The sequence below is a fragment of the Amblyomma americanum genome, chromosome 8 (genome assembly GCF_052857255.1).
Source record: "Amblyomma americanum isolate KBUSLIRL-KWMA chromosome 8, ASM5285725v1, whole genome shotgun sequence".
NCBI lineage: Eukaryota > Metazoa > Arthropoda > Arachnida > Ixodida > Ixodidae > Amblyomma > Amblyomma americanum.
This window is the reverse complement of record NC_135504.1, coordinates 72,357,751-72,380,208: the sequence shown is the minus strand read 5'-3', so window position 1 is coordinate 72,380,208 and position 22,458 is coordinate 72,357,751. Positions and strand designations below refer to the sequence as shown.

The 22,458-nt window shown below is 47.4% G+C and overlaps 1 protein-coding gene across 1 annotated transcript; it reads left to right on the top strand.

The window, feature by feature from the left end:
* The first annotated feature begins 7,634 nt into the window (after nucleotides 1–7,634).
* On the top strand, nucleotides 7,635–22,045 carry LOC144101894 (lamin Dm0-like). Its single transcript, XM_077635116.1, has 7 exons — nucleotides 7,635–9,488; nucleotides 12,709–12,820; nucleotides 14,461–14,610; nucleotides 16,023–16,319; nucleotides 17,205–17,442; nucleotides 17,850–18,037; nucleotides 19,996–22,045. Exons 1-7 carry the CDS (start codon nucleotides 9,040–9,042, stop codon nucleotides 20,032–20,034), a joined length of 1,473 nt encoding a protein of 490 aa, XP_077491242.1. The 5' UTR covers nucleotides 7,635–9,039; the 3' UTR covers nucleotides 20,035–22,045.
* The last annotated feature ends 413 nt before the right edge of the window (nucleotides 22,046–22,458 follow it).

Below are 22,458 nucleotides of genomic sequence, written 5' to 3'. Positions count from 1 at the left end.
TAAAACGAGATGAACAATCAGAGGGGAATTTTTACTCAGAAAAGCAATTGGAAGTAGCAGCCAAACAAATCGAGAAAGTAATTTTTGAGGATAGTGAAACAGAATGGACTTATACCAAATTAACTCGATTACTGGAGCTAGAGCTAGCTAAGGTGCGAGTAAAGCTAAAAGGGAAAAGATGCAAACCCAAGAGTTGGTGGGATGAGGAGGTCAAGAGGGCAATAGAGAAGTGCCAGGAAGCGTCCAGGGAACACAGATATTCCAAGAGGGGGGAACCAAAATCCGAAGTAGACAGAAAATCGGATACCTTCATAAAGTGTAGAAGGGAAGCATCCTATTTGATTAATGAGAAAATTAGAAGAAAGGGTGCCCAATGGATGTCAAAAGTAAATAAAAAGGATAGAAAAGCAGCCCAAAAATTCTGGAAACATCTAAATGCAATGAGTAATAAAACTAGGCTAGAACAAAGGTTTATTGTTACAGATGAGGGTATTCGACTAGAAGGGGATGAAGCAATAAAACAGGAACAAGGATGACGGAAAAATTTACAGCAAAGCACGTGGTACATAATTTATCGAAGGAGGATAGACCAGTTACAGCAATAGCTTCATATGAGAAAGGAGAGTGGGAAAGGGCAGAGAAGAAGGTTCCTAGTGGCACATCAACAGGACCAGATGGTATCCCGATTATGTTGATGAAGTTAGGAACAAAATGATAGTGGATGAGAAAGTCCCCGATAAATGGCGATTAAGTAAAATGAACATGATATATAAGGGAAAGGGGGACAAAGGAGACGTAACGATCGTCCCATAACAGTGACATCTGTGGTTTACAGGTTGGTGATGCAGATTATAAAGGATAGACTGCAGGCTTGGGTGGAGAACGAGGGGGTGTTAGGGGAACTAAAGAATGGGTTCCGGGAACAAAGGAGGTTGGAGGACAATCTATTTTCATTGACACAGTGTAAGAAATTGCGGAAAAGGAACACAGGCCCTTATAGCTAGCATTACCCGATATTAGGGAGCCTATGACAACGTTACTCAGGAGCACTTGTGGGACATACTGGGCACATTGGATGTGGAAAATGGAGTAATTAATCTTCTAAGAGATATATATAGAGGTAACAGAGTGCTCATAAAATGGGAAAAAAATGTATCAGGGCCTGTAGAGATACAGCGGGGGCTTAGGCAAGGATGTCCTCTGTTCCCTTTGTTGTTCATGTTGTACCTGCAAGGGTTGGAGACCAAGCTAGAGGGGTGTGGACTAGGCTTCAACATTTCTCATCCAAGGGAATGGGTTAAACAGTCATCACCGGGACTAATTTACACGGATGATATAGTGCTAATGGCTGACAACAAAGAAGATTTACAGAAGTTGATAGACATATGTGGTACAGATCTGAGGAAGATAGATTAGGTTTCAAATTTAGTAAGGAAAAAGCTGCAGTCATATTTAATGAAGAGGGCGGCGAGCATAGAATACAGGAGTTCGTGCTAAAAGTAGTGAATGAGTACAAGTATCTTTGGGCGTGGATAAATAACAGTGCTGAGTATCTGACAGAGCATGAAAAATATGTAATGAATAAAGCTAGTAGGAATGCAGCTGTCATGAAAAATAGGGCACTGTGGAATTACAATAGGTATGAAGTGGTAAGAGGGATCTGGAAAGGGGTGATGGTCCCTAGCCTGACCTTCGGTAATGCGGTCCTGTGTATGAGGCCAGATATTCAAGCAAGGCTAGAAATTAAACAACGGGGAGTAGGGAGGTTAGCTTTGGGAGCACATGGCAATACACCAAATCAGGGGGTACAGGGTGATATGGGATGGGCGTCTTTCGAGAGCAGAGAAGCTAGCAGTAAGATAGCATTTGAGGAACGATTGAGAAAAATGGAGGAAAAGCAGTGGGCTATGAAAGTTTTCAGATACCTGTATATAAAGAATGTTGACACGAAATGGAGAAAGCGAACTAGAAAATTGACAAGCAAATATCTGGACAGCAGTAAGGGGGCAAATCAGCAATTATCGGTTAAGAAAAAGGTTAAAGAAACAGAGAGCTCTGTGGAAAACAGGGATGCTGACGGAAACGGCACTGGGAACATACCGGACCTTTAAACAGGAAATTTTCAGAGAAATATCTATGATAATTGTAGGGGAAGCTCTTTGTTGTTTGAGGCCAGGACTGGAGTTTTGCGGAATAAGACGTATTGAGGCAGGTACCATGAGATAGACACTTTGTGCATTGCGTGCAGAGAGGAGGAGGAACCGGCTGAACACTTGATACTTTTCTGTAAAGGGCTTCACCCTACAGTGGAAAGCGGCGGGGCTGACTTACCCAAGGCATTGGTGTTTAGGGATATTGAAGGGAAAGTGGATTTTAAGAGGTTAGAAGTAACCAAGCGAAGGTTATACGATTGGTGGCTAAAAGCAAGACAGGAGTAAAATTTCACAAGACATGGCTAGGTGGCTTGAGCCACCGCCCGATTTAAAGGGTTCAGCCGTATCCATCCATCCATGTCAGTGCAGGTTAAAGATCCCTAGGTGGTCTAAATTGTTCCAGAGCCCTCCACTACGGCACCTTTTCCTTTCTTCTTTCACTTCCTCCTTTATCCCTTCCCTTATGTCGCGGTTCAGGTGCCCGCCGATATGTGAGACAGATACTGCTCCATTTCCTTTCCTCAAAAACCATTTTCAGTAAGGTGAATGTAAGGAAGAATGACGTCAGCGTTTTCGAGCCAACCAAATATTAAAATCTGGAAGACAAGAAGTGCAGACTCAAGAAGAAAGTATGTGCTGGCGCGAACACCATCACGTGCGGTGGAGGTCACAAATACGTGCTAGGGTGGTTACAGAAAAATTTTCACAGACACCACGCGTGCCAAAAGTACATTTCCAGGTCTGCGAGTGCGGGTTGTCTTGCTTTAGTCCACTTTTATGTGTGGCAGATTGACGCGTGGTTCATTTTATTCCGAGATAATGTACATCCGATTGTCCGTGCGTTACTGCACGTCAATTAAGTTTTAATTCCAAAGCATTATATAGTCTACAAAACCCGGCGGCGGTGACGCTCTCCCTGCAACCCTATACATGGCTAGGGGAGGGGAAGCGTCGAGGAAATTCTAACGGTGCGGCCCCTGCTTGAGGGATGCCTGTACACACAAAGGACGCACTGGGTTCTGACCTCGGAGGAAGAACTATATATACCACGATGGATGGATGGATGGACGGACGGACGGATCGATAAGGCTGAACCCTTTAAATCGGGCGGTGGTTCAAGCCGCGTAGCCATGACTTGTAAAATTTTACTCTTGTCTAGATTTTAGCCACCAATCGTATAACCTTCGCTTGGTTACTTTTACCCGTTTAAGATCTACTTTCCCTTCACTGTCCTTAAACTCCCATGCTTCGGATAAATCAGCCCCGCTACGGGAGTAGAGATTTGGAGCCCCTCCTTGGCGCCGGATTCCGTGGGCCGTACCAATCACAGGCCAGGTCGTCGGCTTTTTCGACTCACAGAGGGGTTTTTCGGTCCTGCTCAGTACTATATCCGTCGAGTGCGTTTTGCGGTAGTAATATTTCAATCTTCACCAGTCGATATTAGTTAACCAGGCTACCACTCAGCACGTCTAAGCTGTAACCTAATGCGCTACACCACTGTACGCGAAAAAAAAGGAGGGGGGTGGGGTAGGGTTTTAACGTAGTTAAACCGAGCAGACATGCGAAAGCATGTGTCTAGCCTGGTTGGCTCTTGGTTTTGCTCTGATGGGTCGTCGGCACGTCTGGCGACGATTAATATTGGAATCAGGTTAAGCGCTGATCGATTAAGCTGATAGAAGTTGATGAAGACGACGACGCGCAATGCACAGGGCGAGAGTGTGTTGCAGTTTAACACGAGGCGTGACCGGCTGCTGCGATAACACAGTGCTCGCGAGCAGTGGCCAGCGAAGCTGGTCTGTTCGCTTCGCCGCGGGTTCGAAGCCCAGTCGCGGCAATATTTATTTCTGCACGGGCTGTTGCTATGCTAAGTTGGGCCTAAGTCACCCTCCCGTTGGCTACAGCTTCCACGACGCTCTTCAGAACTTACTCGAGCTTCCTATCATTGGCTGCAGCTTGTGCCGAGCTAGCCCCAGTTACTCCGAGGCTTCACACAAGGTTTTGAAGAGAAAAGCTTCACTACGCTAGTCAACAGCGCGCTTCGCGCGAGCCGGCGTATGTCGGAGCACGAGTGACGTTACGCACGGCGCTGGTGGCCGCCGCCGACTCCATCGCCTGACCTTTCGCCGCTGCCGCGCGTGACGTCACGCGCGGGCCGCGTGCTACGCGTCATCGTTTGATGTTCTCCGCAAGCGCGTGTTTATCGCGGAGGCCGACTATAAACCGCTTGCCAGAGAATAGGCGTGCGCATTCAACATGGAAGGAGAAGAGAGTGATTTCGATTTCGCTTACAAGTATTAGTTGCAAAACGCTTGAACACATAATATATAGCGCGTTGATGAAGCATTTGGAACAAAATGAATTTTTCACTCAAGCTCAGTGTGACATTCCGTGTGTGCTACGAGGATCCACGTTCGACGGCGCGGCGTAGACGGAGACCCGTGACAGCGGCATCATCAATTACCCAGCCATGCTCTTTGAGTGACGACCAGAACAACCGGACCCGCCGCCGCCCCGGGGAAACAGGCTTTATCCTCCCCAATTTCCGGGCACATTCCAGGACAAGGGAGCTGTCAGCGGGCCAGAGCGCGCCGTACCACAGCCGACGCTATGCGCTACCGCGAAGACAACGTTCTTTCCCTCCCCCCCCCCCCCTTTGTCGTGGGCTATCGCCGGGAAGGCACCCACAGCTTCCCAGAAGGGCCGTGACGGACACCTGTCATGGCGGACAGGCAGTACTCGCCAAGAATGTGGAAAGACAGGCGCTAGTGAATTAGCTCCGAAGAGAGAGCCTGTGTATACTCTCACTTGAGAGAGAGTGGTGGCGTTTTTGTTGTTTATTTAGTTTGTATTGTTAACAGACTCTGGGTTCGAGGCTAAGCCCAACCCAAGGGGTGGTCCCCATCTCGCATGTTATTTTGGATTGGAGAATTGATGCTTTGGGCGGGCCACTGGAAATGACCGCCCTTAGTCCTTTGTTATTCAAGTGCTTAAAAGCACATGTAAACGGATGCAGTCCAGTCTGAGCTGGGGCTCCATGCTTAGCATGTAATGTGATGCTACTTAGGCACTAACCTGCCCGGTCGATGAGTAAAGTAGTGCAAAGTTTGTTCTTTTGTAAATTCAGTTCTGCTTTTTCCAGTTTAACTCTCTGTATATGTATGTTGTAAAATTATGCTCTGCTGTCATCATCTACAAGCTCGCCTCCTGTTCATCTTCCAAGCCGAACGACACTAGAGGAAGGGTTTGGGAACCATCCTCGAAGAAACGGACGACTATTGAAATTCTACTGCATACACGCTCAGGACGACATCATTCGCCAAGAGGGCCTTCAGCGCCGAAGCCCCGACGGCGTGCAGCTTCTGCCAGCAACCGCTCGAGCCCAACTCCGGAGCCACTCCATCGCCCCCATGAAGTCGTCGGCACGTAAGCTCGGACGCCCCAGCCTCTGATGTATAACCTTAATCATGTGTAATTATTGAATATACCTGTTTGTTTAAACTGAGCCATACGGTGTCTCTTTGCCTCTCCGTCCCGTGTGGACCTGCGCATTATGGGGGTCATCACACTCAGCATGGTTTCAGATCAGGTTACTCGTGTACGACGCAGCTCTTAGAATTTAGCCATGATATTTTTTCATCATTTGACAAGGGTCTACAAACGGATTGCATTTTTTTAGATTTCAAGAAAGCGTTTGATTTGGTACCTCATGATTTGCTACTGTATAAATTATCTTTGATCAAGATTCCAACTTCCCTTCTAAACTGGCTTCAATGTTACCTGCAGGGACGCAAACAACGTGTATTGATTAATGGGTCCCAGTCTGATTATGTTCCTGTATCTTCGGGGGTACCGCAGGGGTCTGTTTTAGGACCTCTGCTGTTTCTAGTTTATATTAATGACATTTCTAAATATATGACCTGTAAAATACGTTTATATGCTGACGATTGTGTTATCTACCATGTTATTAACAGTTCTTCAGATTCTTGTCATTTGCAGTGCAACTTGGACCGCATACAGCAATGGTGTTTGAAGTGGCAGATGTTTCTGAACCCAATAAAATGTCAGTTTATTTCTTTCACGCGCAAGCATCACCCTTTCTTGGCTGAATACAAACTAGATTCTACTCGACTTTCTAGAGTTACTCACTATAAATACCTCGGCGTTTACTTTTCGTCTAATCTCACCTGGAATGAGCACGTCGAGCACGTTTCTGCTAAAGCTTATGGCATGCTAAATTTTCTAAAAAGAAATTTTAAAATGGCACCACTAAAAGTTAAAGAGCTTCTATATTTCACCTATATTCGGCCAATATTGGAGTATGCTTGTGTTGTTTGGCACCCCCCTACTTTAAATTTAACAGACATGCTTGAGCGTATTCAGAACTTTGCCGCTCGGTTTGTCTCAAGTAATTATGATTTTAACAGCAGTGTTACTAACATTAAACTAACGCTGGGATGGGAGCTGTTACGGAAACGCCGTACCAACTCCCGGTTAGAAATGCTGTACAGAATCTTTCACCGAAAAATAAAAATAGATAAAGAAAATTATTTCCTTCCACCGCATTTCAGGTCAAACAGACTTGACCATGGGTGGAAGATTAGAGAAATCAAATGCAAAACTAACACTTATCAAAACGCATTTTTCCCATCTAGCATTCATGACTGGAATCGCCTGCCCCATGAAATTGTTGAGTGCCGTTCCGAGTCTATGTTCCGCGCGTTGCTGTCCGATGTATGAGTGCGCAGTTGGCTTTCTTTTGGCTTTTTTAATCACGCGGTCTTCGTTCTTGTTGGTCCAGCATCATTTGGTCAGTTGGCTTTTTTTCGTCATGTTTTTTTTGTTGTTTCATATTTCATTCATTTTGTACTTGCTGTGTCATGCCTTGTTGTATTGCTTTTTTTTTTCTTCCTCTTTTTTTTTCTGGCCTATTCTTCTGTTATGTATCCTCATCCCCCCTGCAATAATGCCTTCGGGCGCTGCAGGTATTTCCAATAAATAAATAAATATACTACCAATACAGAAGTGCTACCACGGGAGTTGGTTGAAAAGGAGCGAAGAAACGGAAGGCTGAAAGCTCAACGAGCGTCCGAGACACCCGAACAACGAGAAGAACGTCTCGCTAAAGGGCGTGAAAAGGAAGCTGAACAGCGACGTTCGGCCATGTCAGCTGAGAGTAGCCAAGATGGTGAAAGTTCTGGAATTGCTGAGCGGTTGCGTAGGAAGAATGAAAAGGCCAGAGCCAAACGAGCTAGTGAAACACCCGAGCAACGAGAGGAGCGTCTCGCAAAAACGACGACGACAAGGTGCTCACTTTTCGCTTCGAGATATCAAGGCTTAACCTTAGCTAATCCCCAGCCAATTTTTTTTTGTTTTAACTGCGTTAAGTTGCGCTTTTGCACTGAAAGCGCTGTTCTAACTCAAGCAAGGCTGATGGTAGGCCTGTTTAAATGGCATGTTGAAGAGGATTTTTGCTGGAAAAAAAGACATGCTCAAGGGAGAACAACACAGGACAGCTAGGGGCAACGCTAACAACTGAAACTTTCACTGAACACAGACCGCTCAGTAACAGCCACGCATGAGCCAGGAGAGGTAATCTACACAGTCATTCATCAAATCAGGTTCCAGGGATGTGAGGACTAGAGATGGGGAACTGACTGTTACTCAGCGGTCTGTGTTCAATAAAATTGTCATCTAGTCGAACCCAATTACGCACTGCGTGCGATGCCTATGCGTCTGTAAATTCAGACTTGCACCATCACGGGAGAGCGGGCGCGATAAACGCCCATGATAGTGCAAGTTCGACGGCAGGGTCGCGTGCATTTCACACGTGGCCTGTATTAACATTACAAAAAAAAAAAACGCTTCGTGCGGACTAGGCTTTAATGCTTTGTTATCAAGGCGCAGGCGGTGTATCCCCCGTAAAAGGTTCAAATTACGCATGAGATCGGGCCGCTGAGCGAAGAGCCGTCTTGTGGCGCCTTAAGGAAATAGACGACTTCATCTGACTGAGGCGCGGGCAGCTGTGTGTCGCCACCTATGATATCTTACGCCGTGGGTAAAACAAAGGGATTGGCCGCTGCTAGACGACGCTGGCCTAAAGCTTGGCCAGATATGGGCAGCGAAGAAACGATCAGAGATTCCTATCCTACACGACCGCCTGCCACGGAAGCCGGAAGAGGTTTGCGGGGTTTAACGTCCCAAAGCGACTCGGGCTATGATGGACGCCGTAGTGAAGGGCTCCGGAAATTTCGTCCACCTAGAGTTCTTTAATGTGCACTGACATCGCATAGTACACGGGCCTCTAGAGTTTCGCCTCCATTGAAATTCGACCGCCGCGGGCGGGATCGAACCCGCATCTTTTGGGTCAGCAGCCGAGCGCTATAACCACTGAGCCACGTACCACGGCGGCTGAAGCCGGAAGAGGGATTATAATGCTACCTAGAAGGCAACAAACCCTGCTCCCCTCTCCCGGGAAGATGTGAAATGACGTGCGTGCTGTTGATGTATGCGTTTATGAAAAAAAAGAATTAAAAACCTTCTAGTCAAAATCGATCTCGGACTGCTGCCTCACGCGTTCGAAAACGCAGCGCTAATCCACTGCGCCCCCTACGAAACTTCGACGTACGCTTCTAGTTGTGGTCTTATCCGTTCGAACAAGTATCACCTCATTGTCCACAAGATGGCCTGCTGAATTTCTTTTTTTTACGCAATTTCCGGCAGCGGGAACAGCACGGTACAAAACGACGCCCCTGGAAATCGTGCGAGTCATTCCCGTGGCGATGTCAGAGGTGGTACTTGAGCGTCTAGTATTTGGCTGTGCTGATACTTTGACGAGCAGTTTCGTGCACGCTTTACACAATACCAACCGCAGCCCACTCGATCGAAGATGTCGACAGTGTGCCACCACACGACGGCTATCACCTCAACGACGTCCAAGGACAGTAGCGTCGGCAAGGTGAACTCAGCGGCACCAGGATTTCAGTCTGATTCCGATGGTGCGAGCAGCAGAGCAGGCCACGAGCGAGGTTCAAGCTCGACTTTGAGTCAGTCTCGGCGCACCCGCATCCAGGAGAAGAATGAGCTGGCGAACCTCAACGACCGTCTCGCGGCGTACATCGACCGGGTCCGTGAGCTGGAGTCCGAGAACAGGAGACTCGTCCAGCAGGTCGAGAAGAGACACGAGACGCGGGCCAGTGAGGTGAGCAGCGTCAAGGATCTCTACGAAAGGGAGCTGGCCGATGCCCGGCGCACAATTGACTTCGCAGCCAACGAAAAGGCGCAGCTTCAACTGGAAGTCGACAGGTGGCAGGCTGACTGCGAAGCGTTAAAGGCTAAGTGAGTCCTGCCGTTTTCGTAGATCACGTGTAAAAGTCGGTTACTTTCTTTTTGTATCGCTGTTATCTTGGGGAAAGCATTCAAGGAAATCGTATATCCTCGTCATCTGAAAGGACGATTGCAAGAAAGCGTATAAAATATTTCTTAGCATGCTCAGTAAAATTTTTCGTACGAATCCTATCGCCGTAACTAACAGCGTAGTTTTTTAGGGCGGACCCGCATAGCCTTTCCATGCCACCTACCTGTGCTTACAGGTCTGTGCTCTGCAGAAGCGACGCGTGGCGCTCGTAAGCTAACATGGCTACTGGCCTGTCGAATAAAAATTGAGATCACTGCGGTACCCGCATTGGAGGAATGCGTAAGCATTGACGCCTCCTCACCCCTCTCTGACTTAATTAATCAAGTTCCTTTTTTGCCCATTTTGAGTTTTAAAACATAGTCCCACGCAATTAGTTTTCAAATTTGGCGCCACCCGCCGCTGTGGCTCAGTGGTTAGGGCGCTCGACTACTGATCCGGAGTTCCCGGGTTCGAACCCGACCGCGGCGGCTGCGTTTTTATGGAGGAAAAACGCTAAGGCGCCCGTGTGCTGTGCGATGTCAGTGCACGTTAAAGATCCCCAGGTGGTCGAAATTATTCCGGAGCCCTCCACTACGGCACCTCTTTCTTCCTTTCTTCTTTCACTCCCTCCTTTCCCCTTCCCTTATGGCGCGGTTCAGGTGTCCAATGATATGAGGCAGATACTGCGCCATTTCCTTTCCCCCCAAAACCAATTATTATTATTATTCACTCCGTCCACAGTTCCGGTTTTTGAAATTTGAGCCGCGCTTTAGCTCCGCCCACTTCCGGTGTTTTCAAATTTGGCGCTACTTTTGCGTCGACCTCTCCCACTTTTTGGACATTTTTGGCTCTAATTACGCCACAGGCACCTCATGATTTCCCCGGCGATATTTTTTTTTGATGCTCTATCTAATGCAACCATTATTTTTCTTATAACTCAGCTCGTTCCAACGTTATCGTGATGACACGAAACCGCAAACATAGCCATACAATGCTTACGCATTAAAAAAATATAGCTGGCTCTCTGCCTGATAACAGCGCAACACACTATCATGACAGTTCGAATTGGGAATCACTGCAGAGCAAGGCGTTGCTTTCATGTTGCACGCGTCATTTTGGCTTTTGCCAGTAAGTACGCCGTAGATTCCTTGGGCACGGTATCTTGTAGACAGGCTGCGTGATAGGTTATCTTTAACGAGTGCATACTATACTATCGCGCCTAGTGTGCGCTACCCTGCGCGAGAGCGTGGACGAGTGCACTCCAATGTTGTGGACGAGTGCACTCCAATATATGGCGCCATTCATGCTGTGATCCCGATTATCGCCAGAGTGTTTGCCTCTTCCTGTAAGCGCACATCACCGATTGCTTGGGTTCACATTCGCCCGGTTTATATGAAGGGCCTTCTAGTAATTTTTGTGCTCGGGATTTTCTGTTTTTTCTGAACAACCACAGGGTGATACAGCACCTACGCCGCCGACCGGACATGGCGGGCGAAACTTGTCGAAGAATGAGTGCTTCCTTCGTCCGAGAAGGGCTCTGCGATTGCTTTACATCGGGATTCAACACTTGCGGAGCGCGACAACGTCTAGCGGAGGGTCGGAACCGAGCACGACGCGGGCCGTGCTAGATTTTAAATAGTCCCTCCACGCAAATTCGGTCGTAGCGGACATCGACAGGGAGCCGCACGCGTTGCTTTGGTGTGAGCGAGTTACGAAGGTATAGACCCGTCGGAAAAGCGATTTTTTTTTTCCCACTCGTCCGTGGCTTCGAACCCGACCGCGGCGGCTGCGTTTTGATGGAGGCAAAACGCTAAGGCGCCCGTGTGCTGTGCGATGTCAGTGCACGTTAAAGATCCTCAGGTGGTCGAAATTATTCCGGAGCCCTCCACTACGGCACCTCTTCTTCCTTTCTTCTTTCACTCCCTCCTTTATCCCTTCCTTGACGGCGCAGTTCAGGTGTGCAACGATATATGAGACAGATACTGCGCCATTTCCTTTCCCCAAAAACCAATTATTATTCACTCGTCAGTGGTGCAGGGGGCGAAAGTGGCGAAATTCAGACGGGCCGTTTTGTTTGCGTCTCAGAGGCGCGAGTTCTGCGCCGCCAGGTGACGAGTTTTACTTCCTCCAGCAGTCTTTTTCCTGTACAGATATTATACAGTACAGATCTGAAGGGGCTCGGCTGCGCAGCGTCGGTAGTATTCTAGTTCGCAGCTGCAGTCATTGCACGAGGGTATCTTATGAGGAGCGTCGCTGATGCGGCCTTCATCACTGTAAGCCGGAATTACGCAGATGAGTCTCAATGAAGCTCCCAGTCATGTATATTTTGTATTGAGAATATTGCTTCAGCGACAGTTCAGCTGTTCTCAAGCGCTCGGTATCTGGCACATGGGACATTCTGCAAATGAGTGAAGGACGTATTACTATTTGATCTCGGCCAACAAATTCAGACACGTCGATGCATGTGCGATGCTTCATTCCTGAATTCCCCATTAACTAAAATTTTGATTTCATTTAAACACTTGCGGAAGCTAGGAGGAAACTAAAGTGATGAAGCACGAAGTGCCAGGCTAGACATCGCCGATTTAATGGAGATTTACTTACCGCTTCAAGGATCACCCAAACTTTCTTCCGATAATTCGGAATAACTTCTTGATCGCCGCCACTGTACAACCTTGCAACCCGATCGGCCACACTCTCGCGCGGTGTAGCTCATATTGAGCGCGAAAGTGCACTATATATAGCTGATGCGATGGTTGTTCGCTTCCTTTAAATTTAAGTATGTGTGGGCTCAGTTCGTTTAACTTTGCTACCCTCGCTTAGTTTGGTGTACAGATGTGGTATTGGCAAGTTGGCTGGTTAAATATAAGTTATATGGCTTAGGGAAGTGCACGTCTGTAATCCTGATTTGTTCTAATGGACTTTTTGGATTGGTTGCACTCTATGTGACAAACTAGTGCTGTTATTGATGGGAACTGAAATTTAGATGGCATGGATACCGCTACCTGTTGTACCACTACGTTGGCTGCAATGAAACTTCGCACAATATTGGCAGCCTCTTGGATGACAGGTTCAGCTGTGATCTTGTTCTGATGCATTCTTGGCATGTAAATCATAGTTCAGACGTTATTTTTTTTTGTGCCCTCAATTTTCTCCGTGCAGGCTCACCAAGCGAGAACACGAATGGTCAACATCTGAGCGACGCGCAACAACGCTGGAATCTAAGCTTGTCGTCTTGCAGGGACAGCTGAACCAGACGCTTGCACAACTCGAGGTGTGGTATATGAAAATCCTCTTCCAGGTGCCTTTTTTTTTTACAAAAGTGTCCGGGCGCCAGTAGTTGGGCCTTATTACTGGTTTGGACAATGTGAAAGGAAAGGTTTAAAGGTTGCAGGCACTACAAAAGCATAGGTAGTAAGGGCTCTGCGCTGTATTTGTACCGGGTGTTTCACCTAAGATGCTATTCAATTTTTAATGCTTTTTGAGTTGGAACAGCGTATTTTTCAGCACATCAATGTCAGCGGTTTAGCGCATCAGAAAGGCGTGCTAACTAGTACACTGGTTAACTACTATTGAAAGGCTAACTTAACTATTACGGTTTGTCCCCTTATTTACGTACGGGGGGCTACGCGCCTCTCAATAAGTGGCCATACCTGTTTTTAGAATTTCGAGAACGCAGTTACACTCGGCACTATAGTAGCCCATCACATTTTGCCTACATCGCGCCAAAATTCATGTGCTTTCGGAAAGTTTGCAGACAAAGCAACCACTCCAGTGTACGTAACTCGTCGAATAAGGCAAAATTTGTTTTGCCTCAGTGCCGAGGGTAATTGCGCTTTCGAAATTCTAAAAAACCGATATAGATAGTTCTTAAGGTTGGCAACAGGACTCTGTACAAATAAGGAGACTAATAATAATAGGTAAAAAGGTACCTATTCAATATCAGTTAACCAGCCTACTTGTCTTAGCCGTATTCTGACGCGCTACACAGCTGATAATCTTTAAAAAAAAGCAGTCTCCTAACTCAGTCTATTCTTAAAAATTGCGAACACGTTAGGTGCAACAGCCGGTAGGTACTGTTTCAGAGTCGGTTGATATCCTACTCTGCGGACTTATTAATGGGCGCGAGAAAGAAAGCACTTAAACGTCTTTTATCAAGTGACTTGATTCCTTAAGTCAGTTTGAAGAACGTGCGCGTCTCCTCAAGAGATCTCAACAAACTGTATTCAAATTCTTCTCCTATTTTCTTGGCTGTCGCTAAATGTGGGTACTATAGGCTGCTATATAGCTTACTCGTTCACTCGTTTGTTCTTCTCGTGAATAAAAAAAATCGCCAGGCATGATAGTGAAATCACCTGTTCTCTCTATTGAGTTTCAATAATTCTGCTTCACATTCGCGAGGGCTACTCCATTTGAGTTGCAAGGTTGATTTTAGTTTCCCTTTATTGTTTATTCCTTGAGCAGATAATCTTAAACAACCCGCCGACTTTGCTGCTTCTTTCATCTTTCCTTCTTCCTTTCATAAGTGTTGTGCATTCATAAGGATAAAGACAACAGCGGTAACAGTGTTGCGCTTTGGCATCCATTTATTGCCATGGACTCCATACAAACAGTGCTGAAGTTGTAGTGTGTTTATCAACAGAGCGTAAACAGATTTTCACGACTGGTTCTCCTTATATTTGGCATCACTGGGTTGCTTGAGCCAGTACATGGAGGGAAAATGTACTGCCTATAGAGAAAAAGGAAAATAGCTACGCTGCAAAAATTTCATTTTCTCCAAGATTTGCAAAATCAACTTCTAGCACAATGATACAGGATGCTCTACATTTCTTTTCATTTATTGTCACGCGAGTTGTGTTGTATTGCATTGTTAAAGTTTAAGACGCTAAGAGGTAAGTTCGCCTTTCTGCGCAGGATGCCGAAAGTGAGAAGGATGGCTTGGCGAAGGAGCTGGGCAAGGCCAAGAAAGACCTACAAGACCAGCTTCTGCGTGTGACCGACCTCAGCAACCAAAAGAACACACTAAATGAGCAGCTGGACTTTGAGAAGTCGCTGCACAAAAAGGTATTTGCTCCTGCCTGGTATCGTGGGCGGATGCCCCGCACCGCCACTATGGCTCAAAGAAACACTTCTACGTCGACATTGCAGGCCCCTACCACTCCAGGGGGCGGGGGGGGGGGGGGATGGTACGCGGCTGCAGTCATACACGAGGGAAAACAGGTGGACGGCCTCTCGTTCAGAGCGCCCAGCTCGACGCATGCGGAGGAGGTAGTGATCTCCCTCGCAGCCGCCCATCCCGACTCTAATTTCATCCTCACAGACTCTCGCGGAGCCTGTCGTAACTTTGAGTTCGGTTGGATGCACTCCATTTGCTCACCAAATTCTTCGCCAGAGTACTTGCGATTGCGATCCAACTCATCGCTCAATCATATGGGTCCCCGGCCACCAAGGCATGCCAGGGAACGAAGCCGCCCATGAGGCAGCCCGTGCCCTTACTTACCAGGCACCAGGCGTTCCTTGGGAGGACCTTAACCCAGATCACAGCCCTCTTCTTTCTTCTAAAGATATTACTGAGCACTAATGAGCCCAAAACCGGCGCTACCCGGTTCCTATGGAGGGACTGAGTAAAGCTGGCGAACGAACTTTCCTTAGGCGGTTTACAAACACACTGCTGTGCCCGGCGGTTCTCAAGCACTTTGATTCTTTTGACGGCCGGTGTTCATTCTGTGGGGAGGTGGCCGACATCTTTCACATGGTTTGGGCATGCAGGCAAAATCCTTTTCTCCCCCCATCACCCCTCCCCATACCCGAGAGGACTGGGAGGCGGCTCTGCTCGGCTGCCAGGAACTGTCGGCCCAACAGGCCCTGGTTCGGCGGACCTGCGCAGCGGTCACGACCAACGGGATCCCGGAATGAGGGACTCCGCCTCGTATTGAAGGGGGGCGAGACCCACTAGGGGCCCCTGCCCGAGCACCTCTCTGTACATATAGATAAATGAATGCTTTTCACCACCACCACCACCTGTCTGGGCCTGGCATTTGCATATGGGAACCCATGCAGTGTATAAGAAACAAGATATTTCAGTACAGGTAAAAGTGAAAGCACAGGTATGGCTGGGGGTTCGCTGTCTAGACGCATCAAGATAAGTACACTAGTCTCATGCAGAAGGAAGCAACGTTTATGCCCCATTCATTGTGCCTTGATCATGTATAGTTTGACTTTCGTGGTTCCTTGCGTGCATATGCTTATGGCCTCTTCGAGCTTTTGTATTTAATTATATTTTAAACGCTTCATGTTCTATTGTACTCGTTTTGTATAGTTCGTATTATTTTCCTTGGAATCGTCAATGTTGTATTCAAATTTTTTTAACATACACAATGTCAGCGCCACTGCTGGCTACTCTGCATCTTCGATGTAAAACAAAGCTAGTTGTAAAGTCTTCATCTTTCATGATAGTGTTTTTATTCTTTCAACAGGAGCTTGAGGAAGTGCGGATTGTGACGCAGACGGAAATCACAAAAATCGATGTCCGGCTGAAGGAAAACTACGATCGCAAAGTGGCCGAGACGCTGCAAGAGCTCCGTGAGCACTACGAATCCCAGATGGAGCTGTATCGCAAGGAGAGGCACAGCGTCTATGAAACAAAGATGCGTGACCTACAGGACCAGCTGGATCGACGCGCCTCTGCCTGCTCAATCTCTCTAGACGAGCTGAACAGCTGCAAGACGCGTCTGGAAAGTGCCAACTCACGCATTGCAGAGCTTGAGTCTCTGGTAAGCTTTGGGTCGCATGACCGATGCTGGCGTAACGTTTTCGGCGCGACTCACTAACAGCTCAGTTTTGTTCGGTAATAAATGCGGATTATACACACTGAAACGGACATGCTCAAAGGGCAACTGAAGAGGTTTTAGAATTCGATTAGCTTAAATGGGCGGAATGTGTGAAACATGCCGGTAAAGCCTCAGAGGTAGTTTTGCGCTAGCATTTGAAAGGGCGGCTAATCGCCGAGTAAAGCGGCGTCGGAGTTCAGGCTTCTCTGCAGTGCACAGCGACGGGCAGAGGCCCCGATAATGACGTCACGTACGACGGCGCTACGTTTCCAGAAGCGATTGTTTCATCGAAGAAAACCGACGCCATCGAAGGTGAAACTCGTGAAGCATTATTTGGCGGCTTCTGACGACGGACAGCAGCATGCAGGCGAAGGCAGCGCACATCTGAAGTTTCAAGGACAGTGACGTCACTGAGTTTTCCCGCACTTCTCCAACGCAGTGAGAAGTCTGAACATCGTCGCGGTTTAATTGACATTAGGTCACTATTTTAAATGCTAGCGCAAAAATACTTTGCATGCTTTACCTAGAACCTTCAGTTTCGAATTCTTGAATAACCTCGAATTCTCAGAAAATCACTACAGATTCCCTTTAAGCCCTTTATCGACCGGGATCCTGTGCCACAAGTAAAATCACTTTTTTGTCGTTTCACATTGCAAACGAAATCGATGTTTTTTTTTGTGCGCATACTTTCTAGCTGCGCTTTAATGAAAGGACTTTCTATTGAAGCATTGCCGTAGGTATGGATGGTTGGTCTTGGAACGTCCATTTATTGTATCCACAGTAATTCCTAAGCCGGCCTACTGTATAGTCTGTGCGGGATGTGTGCAGAACCAGTCGCTGTCATCCCGCGTCCGAGACCTGGAGCGGCTGCTGGAAGAAGAGCGAGACCGGCACACGCGAGCACTGGGCCACAAGAAGGAAGAGATTCGGCGGTTGCGAGGCGAGATCAAGGAGCAGCTGGCCGTGTATCGAGACCTGCTGGACATCAAAGTGGCGCTGGACCTTGAGATTGCTGCCTACCGCAAGCTCTTGGAGGGCGAGGAGACTCGCCTGAACATCACTCCATGTATGTACAGCTCCTCATATTGTTTTCCTCGGGTTCTCGTCGGCTCTTCTGGCAAGATTTAATGCGAGAGCGTTAAAGACCCCGTTACCCAGAAAATCCGGCGTCGGCGTTGTGAGAGCGGACCTAGACCCAGAGAGCAACCTAGGAGGCAGGTGGGCCACCTATAGGTCACGAGACCTTGCTGCGTCTTCGCAGCGAGGTGTGGCGAGTCACGTGGCATGGCGTCAGAGCCAAGCCTTCGCTCCTCCTGGTTTGAAGGTCAAATTTCATAGCCACATGACCTTCCGCTTTGTATAGGGGAGAAGTAGAGCTTTCGCTCTAAAATATGCACGGGCAAGTGTCGTGTATATTCGCCGCAGTATGCTCTTGCATGCTGTTGCACTTATGTTTGCTCTTGCCTTTCCCAGCTTCCAGCCCCGCAGGCAGCACAGGGATGTTGGTCGCAGCACATAGAGGCACGAAGCGTAAACGCATGTCACACCAAGAAGAGAGCAGCGCAGATTCCGAAGTGTCTGCATCTGCAAAAGAGGTCACTGAAGTGCCTGACCACTGCGATTATGGTACATATGAGATCGTTCATAACAAGGCAACAAAGGTCAGTGTTGCTTTCATTCTGCTTTAATGCGAAAACATTGCATGGCTCCCGAGACGGAAAGTTCCGCAGAATCTGTCACCGGAAGTTGTCCTCAGACCATGGAACCGGTAGTCAAGTGACGTCATAGTCGTGATGGTAGTGTGGTAAAGGTTATAAAATTGATGCCGATGTAGTATGTCATAATGATACTTAATAAAGAACGGATATAACGAATGTCGTAGCATATCGTAACTAGAAACCGGATGTAACGAACTTGCCGGATATAACGATGCCACGTGACATAGGATGACTTTTGCTTGCGCATTTCTCCATTCCAGCAGACTGTAGTGCTCCTCAAGTGTTTCGTGCTTTGCTGAAGTACTGTAAGCGCGTCTGTAGGAAGTTACAGCTCACTATCAGATGAAGCAGGCCGTTATGCTACTCACTGTCCCCTTGTCACATGTTTGAGGGGGCGGAGGAGAGTTGTCTTTACACAGCATAATCTGCCATAACATCATGACTGAGCTGCGGTAGGATGCTGATTCATCAATTTCCCGGCAAAAGAGTGCACTGCGCACAATTTCAAGCGTTCCGGGCATTCCCTCGCTTGCGCCAATACAGTTCGCACCAATGTGCTGGTCGTCGCCAGCAATACCATAGTGAGGAAGCCGTGACAGGTTTGAGTTTCTGCTTCCATCAGTGCGATAAGCCCTAAATGAAGCAGGCGACTGGGAGGATGGGGCACCACCAGGATGTCGAGTATGCATTGTCCCAAAATCTGACATCGCTGCCCACACATCTCTAATGCTGCGATTGCTTATCGCCCAGCACTAACTTCCCTCGTATTGCCAGCGCTGCAGTCGACAGTCGCGCAGTGTGCTCACAGTGTATTGGGTGGTGGAGACGTTCTCGACCTTGCACCAGTCTGAACCGCGTCGTGCTTGCGAGTTCTGTTTTGCAAGCACCGCGAATGTTGTACAATTCATGCTGGGCCAGTTGCACAACTTTCAGAATGCCCGTAAGCCGTTAACAATTTTTTGTACTTCAATATGCTTCGTTCATTTTGGGATACACATTCTACGTGGTGTGAATGTCTTTTGAATTCCTGTGATATTCATATGTCGACATTTTACTGCATTGCTGGCAATGGAGCTCAACGCGAATGATATTGAAAGCTGTTAGCTATTTTATTTCGAGGAGATAAGGAGCGCAGTCTCTGTGCGGTTTTTCATGTATTTGAGTTTAATGTGATGCCATTGAGTAGACTCAGTGCATTTCTCACACGAGTAATGTTTAGTGCTTCTCATCTTCCCCTTGCCTTTCTATAGGCGGATATTGAACTGATGCGCATCGCAACACTGTCTGTTATGACGAAGCTGACATGCACAGAGGGTTTTCGTATGTTCAAAAACCGCCACTTCTGTCTGGCTTGGTATTTGTTCTGTTATACTCTATATGTGGAAGCGCACTTACTGAAAAGTTTGGATGAAATGAAGCAAACAATAAGCGTGTTGACGTTAGAACTGTATGTAATAATAATTATTGGTTTTTGGGGAAAGGAAATGGCGCAGTATCTGCTCATATATGGTTGGCCACCGGAACCGTGCCGTCAGGGAAGGGATAAAGGAGGGAGTGAAAGAAGAAAGGAAGGAAGAGGTGCTGTAGTGGAGGGCTCCGGAATAATTTCGACCACTTGGGGATCTTTAACTTGCACTGACATCGCACAGCACACGGGCGCCTTAGCGTTTTGCCTCCATAAAAACGCAGCCGCCGCGGTCGGGTTCGAACCCGGGAACTCGCAAGGCCACTTGTGAAGAGATTCTTAGTATCTAGCCTTCAAAAGCTCCGTTTTCTGTCTGCGAGATTGCCACCTGGCATGCTTTACCTTTGGACAACTTTGCGATTAGGATCCTCCTATTTGAATGAACCTTCTTCCGACGCTTAAAGTGATCTCCATGGTCGCTTTTTTTTTCTCCCAGGTGGACCAAGATGACCCCAGTCAGTGCAGCGTCATGTGAAGCACGTTTTCAAGCATGCCGTCTGCACCGAGACAGCAAAAGAGCGCCGTCGGGGCGCATCCGCTATTGACTACTATTGGCAGACTAATTATTGATTGCACAGGCATGTTGCTGAGCAGATCTTAGCTTATTTGCGCGTGTTTTACAAACAAGACGATAGAGCGCCACTGTTATGCATGCCCAGAAGCACACGGGTATTTTGCTGCTCTGATCGATTTTCTTCAAAATGTTTTTATCTGTGCTTATTTACGTGGGCGTCTCAGTTTCGGTGTTTTATCCTCTTCTAAACACGGTGTTTTATGGGATTCCCTTGCTTTATTTAACGTTTTTTTACGATTTTAGCGTGAACACCAAAACGTTCCTTTCCTTCCATTCCCATCATTAGAGGAACACTGGCGCAGATTTTTATTCCTAGTACGGGGAAGCTTTGACAGAGCCTTCTGCTTAGGATCTGGACTTTAACCGCTTTCTACACAGGTTTTTCATATTAGGTTAACTCTGCCCTCTACAATGACTTGCTTTCGGCAGTGAACTAAACAAACGAGTGACCGGGGTGTTCCTATTTATTGGTTTTGGTTTATGGGGTTTAATGTATTAAGCGACTCGAGCTATGAGGGACGCCGTAGTGGAGGGCTTCGGATAATTTCCACCACCTGGGGTTCTTTAACGTGCACTGACATCGCACAGAACACGGACCTCGAGCATTTCGCCTCCATCGAAATGCGACCGCTCCGGCCGGGATCGAACCCGCGTCTTTCGGGTCAGCTGCCGAGCACCACAACCACTGAGCCACCGCGTAACCTCTTTATTGCCTGTTCCCAATGGGGAAAAGCTTTTTTCTGAAATGTTTACGGAACGTATACAGGTGACAATAGACAGTTCTGTCTCCTCATCAGCTCCTTTCAACTGGAATTTCATTACACTTGCGCACAGAACGCACGCTTCCCGCTCGTTCAGAAACTGCAGAAACTAGTTCAGAAACCTGCACTTTGTGGTTTTATTGTGAAATATCCATCAACACTGAAATGGAAAACATTGGGAACCCTTTGTGCACCTCATTCATGTTTTAGTTTTTCCTGAGCTTGTGTAACCGCCTCGTTTTATTCTCGCAATATAAAGTGGTTTCACCAACGTCTGTCTACATTATACGGCTTGATAAGTAGCTTGTATAGCCACATATCGGCACGCATATATCGACGCAGTCGCCCTAATAATGGCTGTTGTACTTCACCTTAGCACGTGAACGAGGCAGTGGTGGTGGTAAACCCCCTTACACTTGCTTGCTCTGCTGTCTATGCTCTTGTACAGTTGCATGTGTTCTGTGCATTGTGCATAGCAGCGCTGGGCAATACTAGTGCTCCAAGTGATTCATTTAAAGAGCATATGAAATAAATGTTAATTAGCTGAAATTATTATAGCTTGATGTTTATGGTTCAGCGCCCTCACTTGACTTAGTCACTCGAAAAGCTTTCAGAGTATGAGCAAGACGTTGCTTCACAGACTTACAAAAATCAATGTTTCCTGTGTATTCTGAGTGTCTGTTCACTTTATGTCGAAAGTTGGCAGTGCGAACAACGCATGCTGTCACATTACAATAACGACGTTGTACCTCGGCTACGCCAACAGCGCGTCCAAAGCGGCTCCCATAATTTAGGGAGCTGGGCTCGGGCTTTGAGCACCTGGTCCCGCCTTGGGCTTCGAACTGAGCTCAGTGCAGTGCACTAGTAGATTCGGCACTATTCGGTGCCGGCCCCAGTCGGAGCGCGCTGCCGAACTCACGTGGATTCTCAAGTGGAAAAGGAACCCTTGGGGTCCCTTTTTGGCCAATGTGACGTCGCCGTGCCACGCACGGCTGCGCTACGCCAGTGTATAAACGCGCCTTTAGTGAGAATAACCGAACCTGAGTACAATTCAAAGGTGTGACACAAACGAGTGACAAACAAAACAAACGAGTGACACTAGTTCGGGAAGGCACACTACGGAAACGCACGTACTGAGGTGAGCGCGTGCAACAGCCGTAACTTTATAAATGAGTGGTTCTTGAAAGCAGATCTTAGGATCTGTACTTGATTTTATCTTCACGTCCACCCGTCGTTTGGGTATACAGAGTAGGAAAAACCGGACTTAAATTCTTGCTTCTCCGACACCTTCGGATGGCGCTCTGCTAGGAGCGAAAGGCGAAAAGTTGAAATCAGGGAGCTTTGCGTACTAGAACGAAAAAAAATGTGGGTACCAGGAGGGAAACATCGATCATCTATCCTTGTGTTTATCCACCTTTGTCGAACAAAAGACAAAGCTAATATTGATAAGACACATACTTGTGCATGATACTGGAGACTCGCATCTTTCAAAATTCATGAGCCAAATTTGGTGCATAATTCGGCAGCGAGAAAAAAAATTATCCTTTCATACCCCGGTATGTCT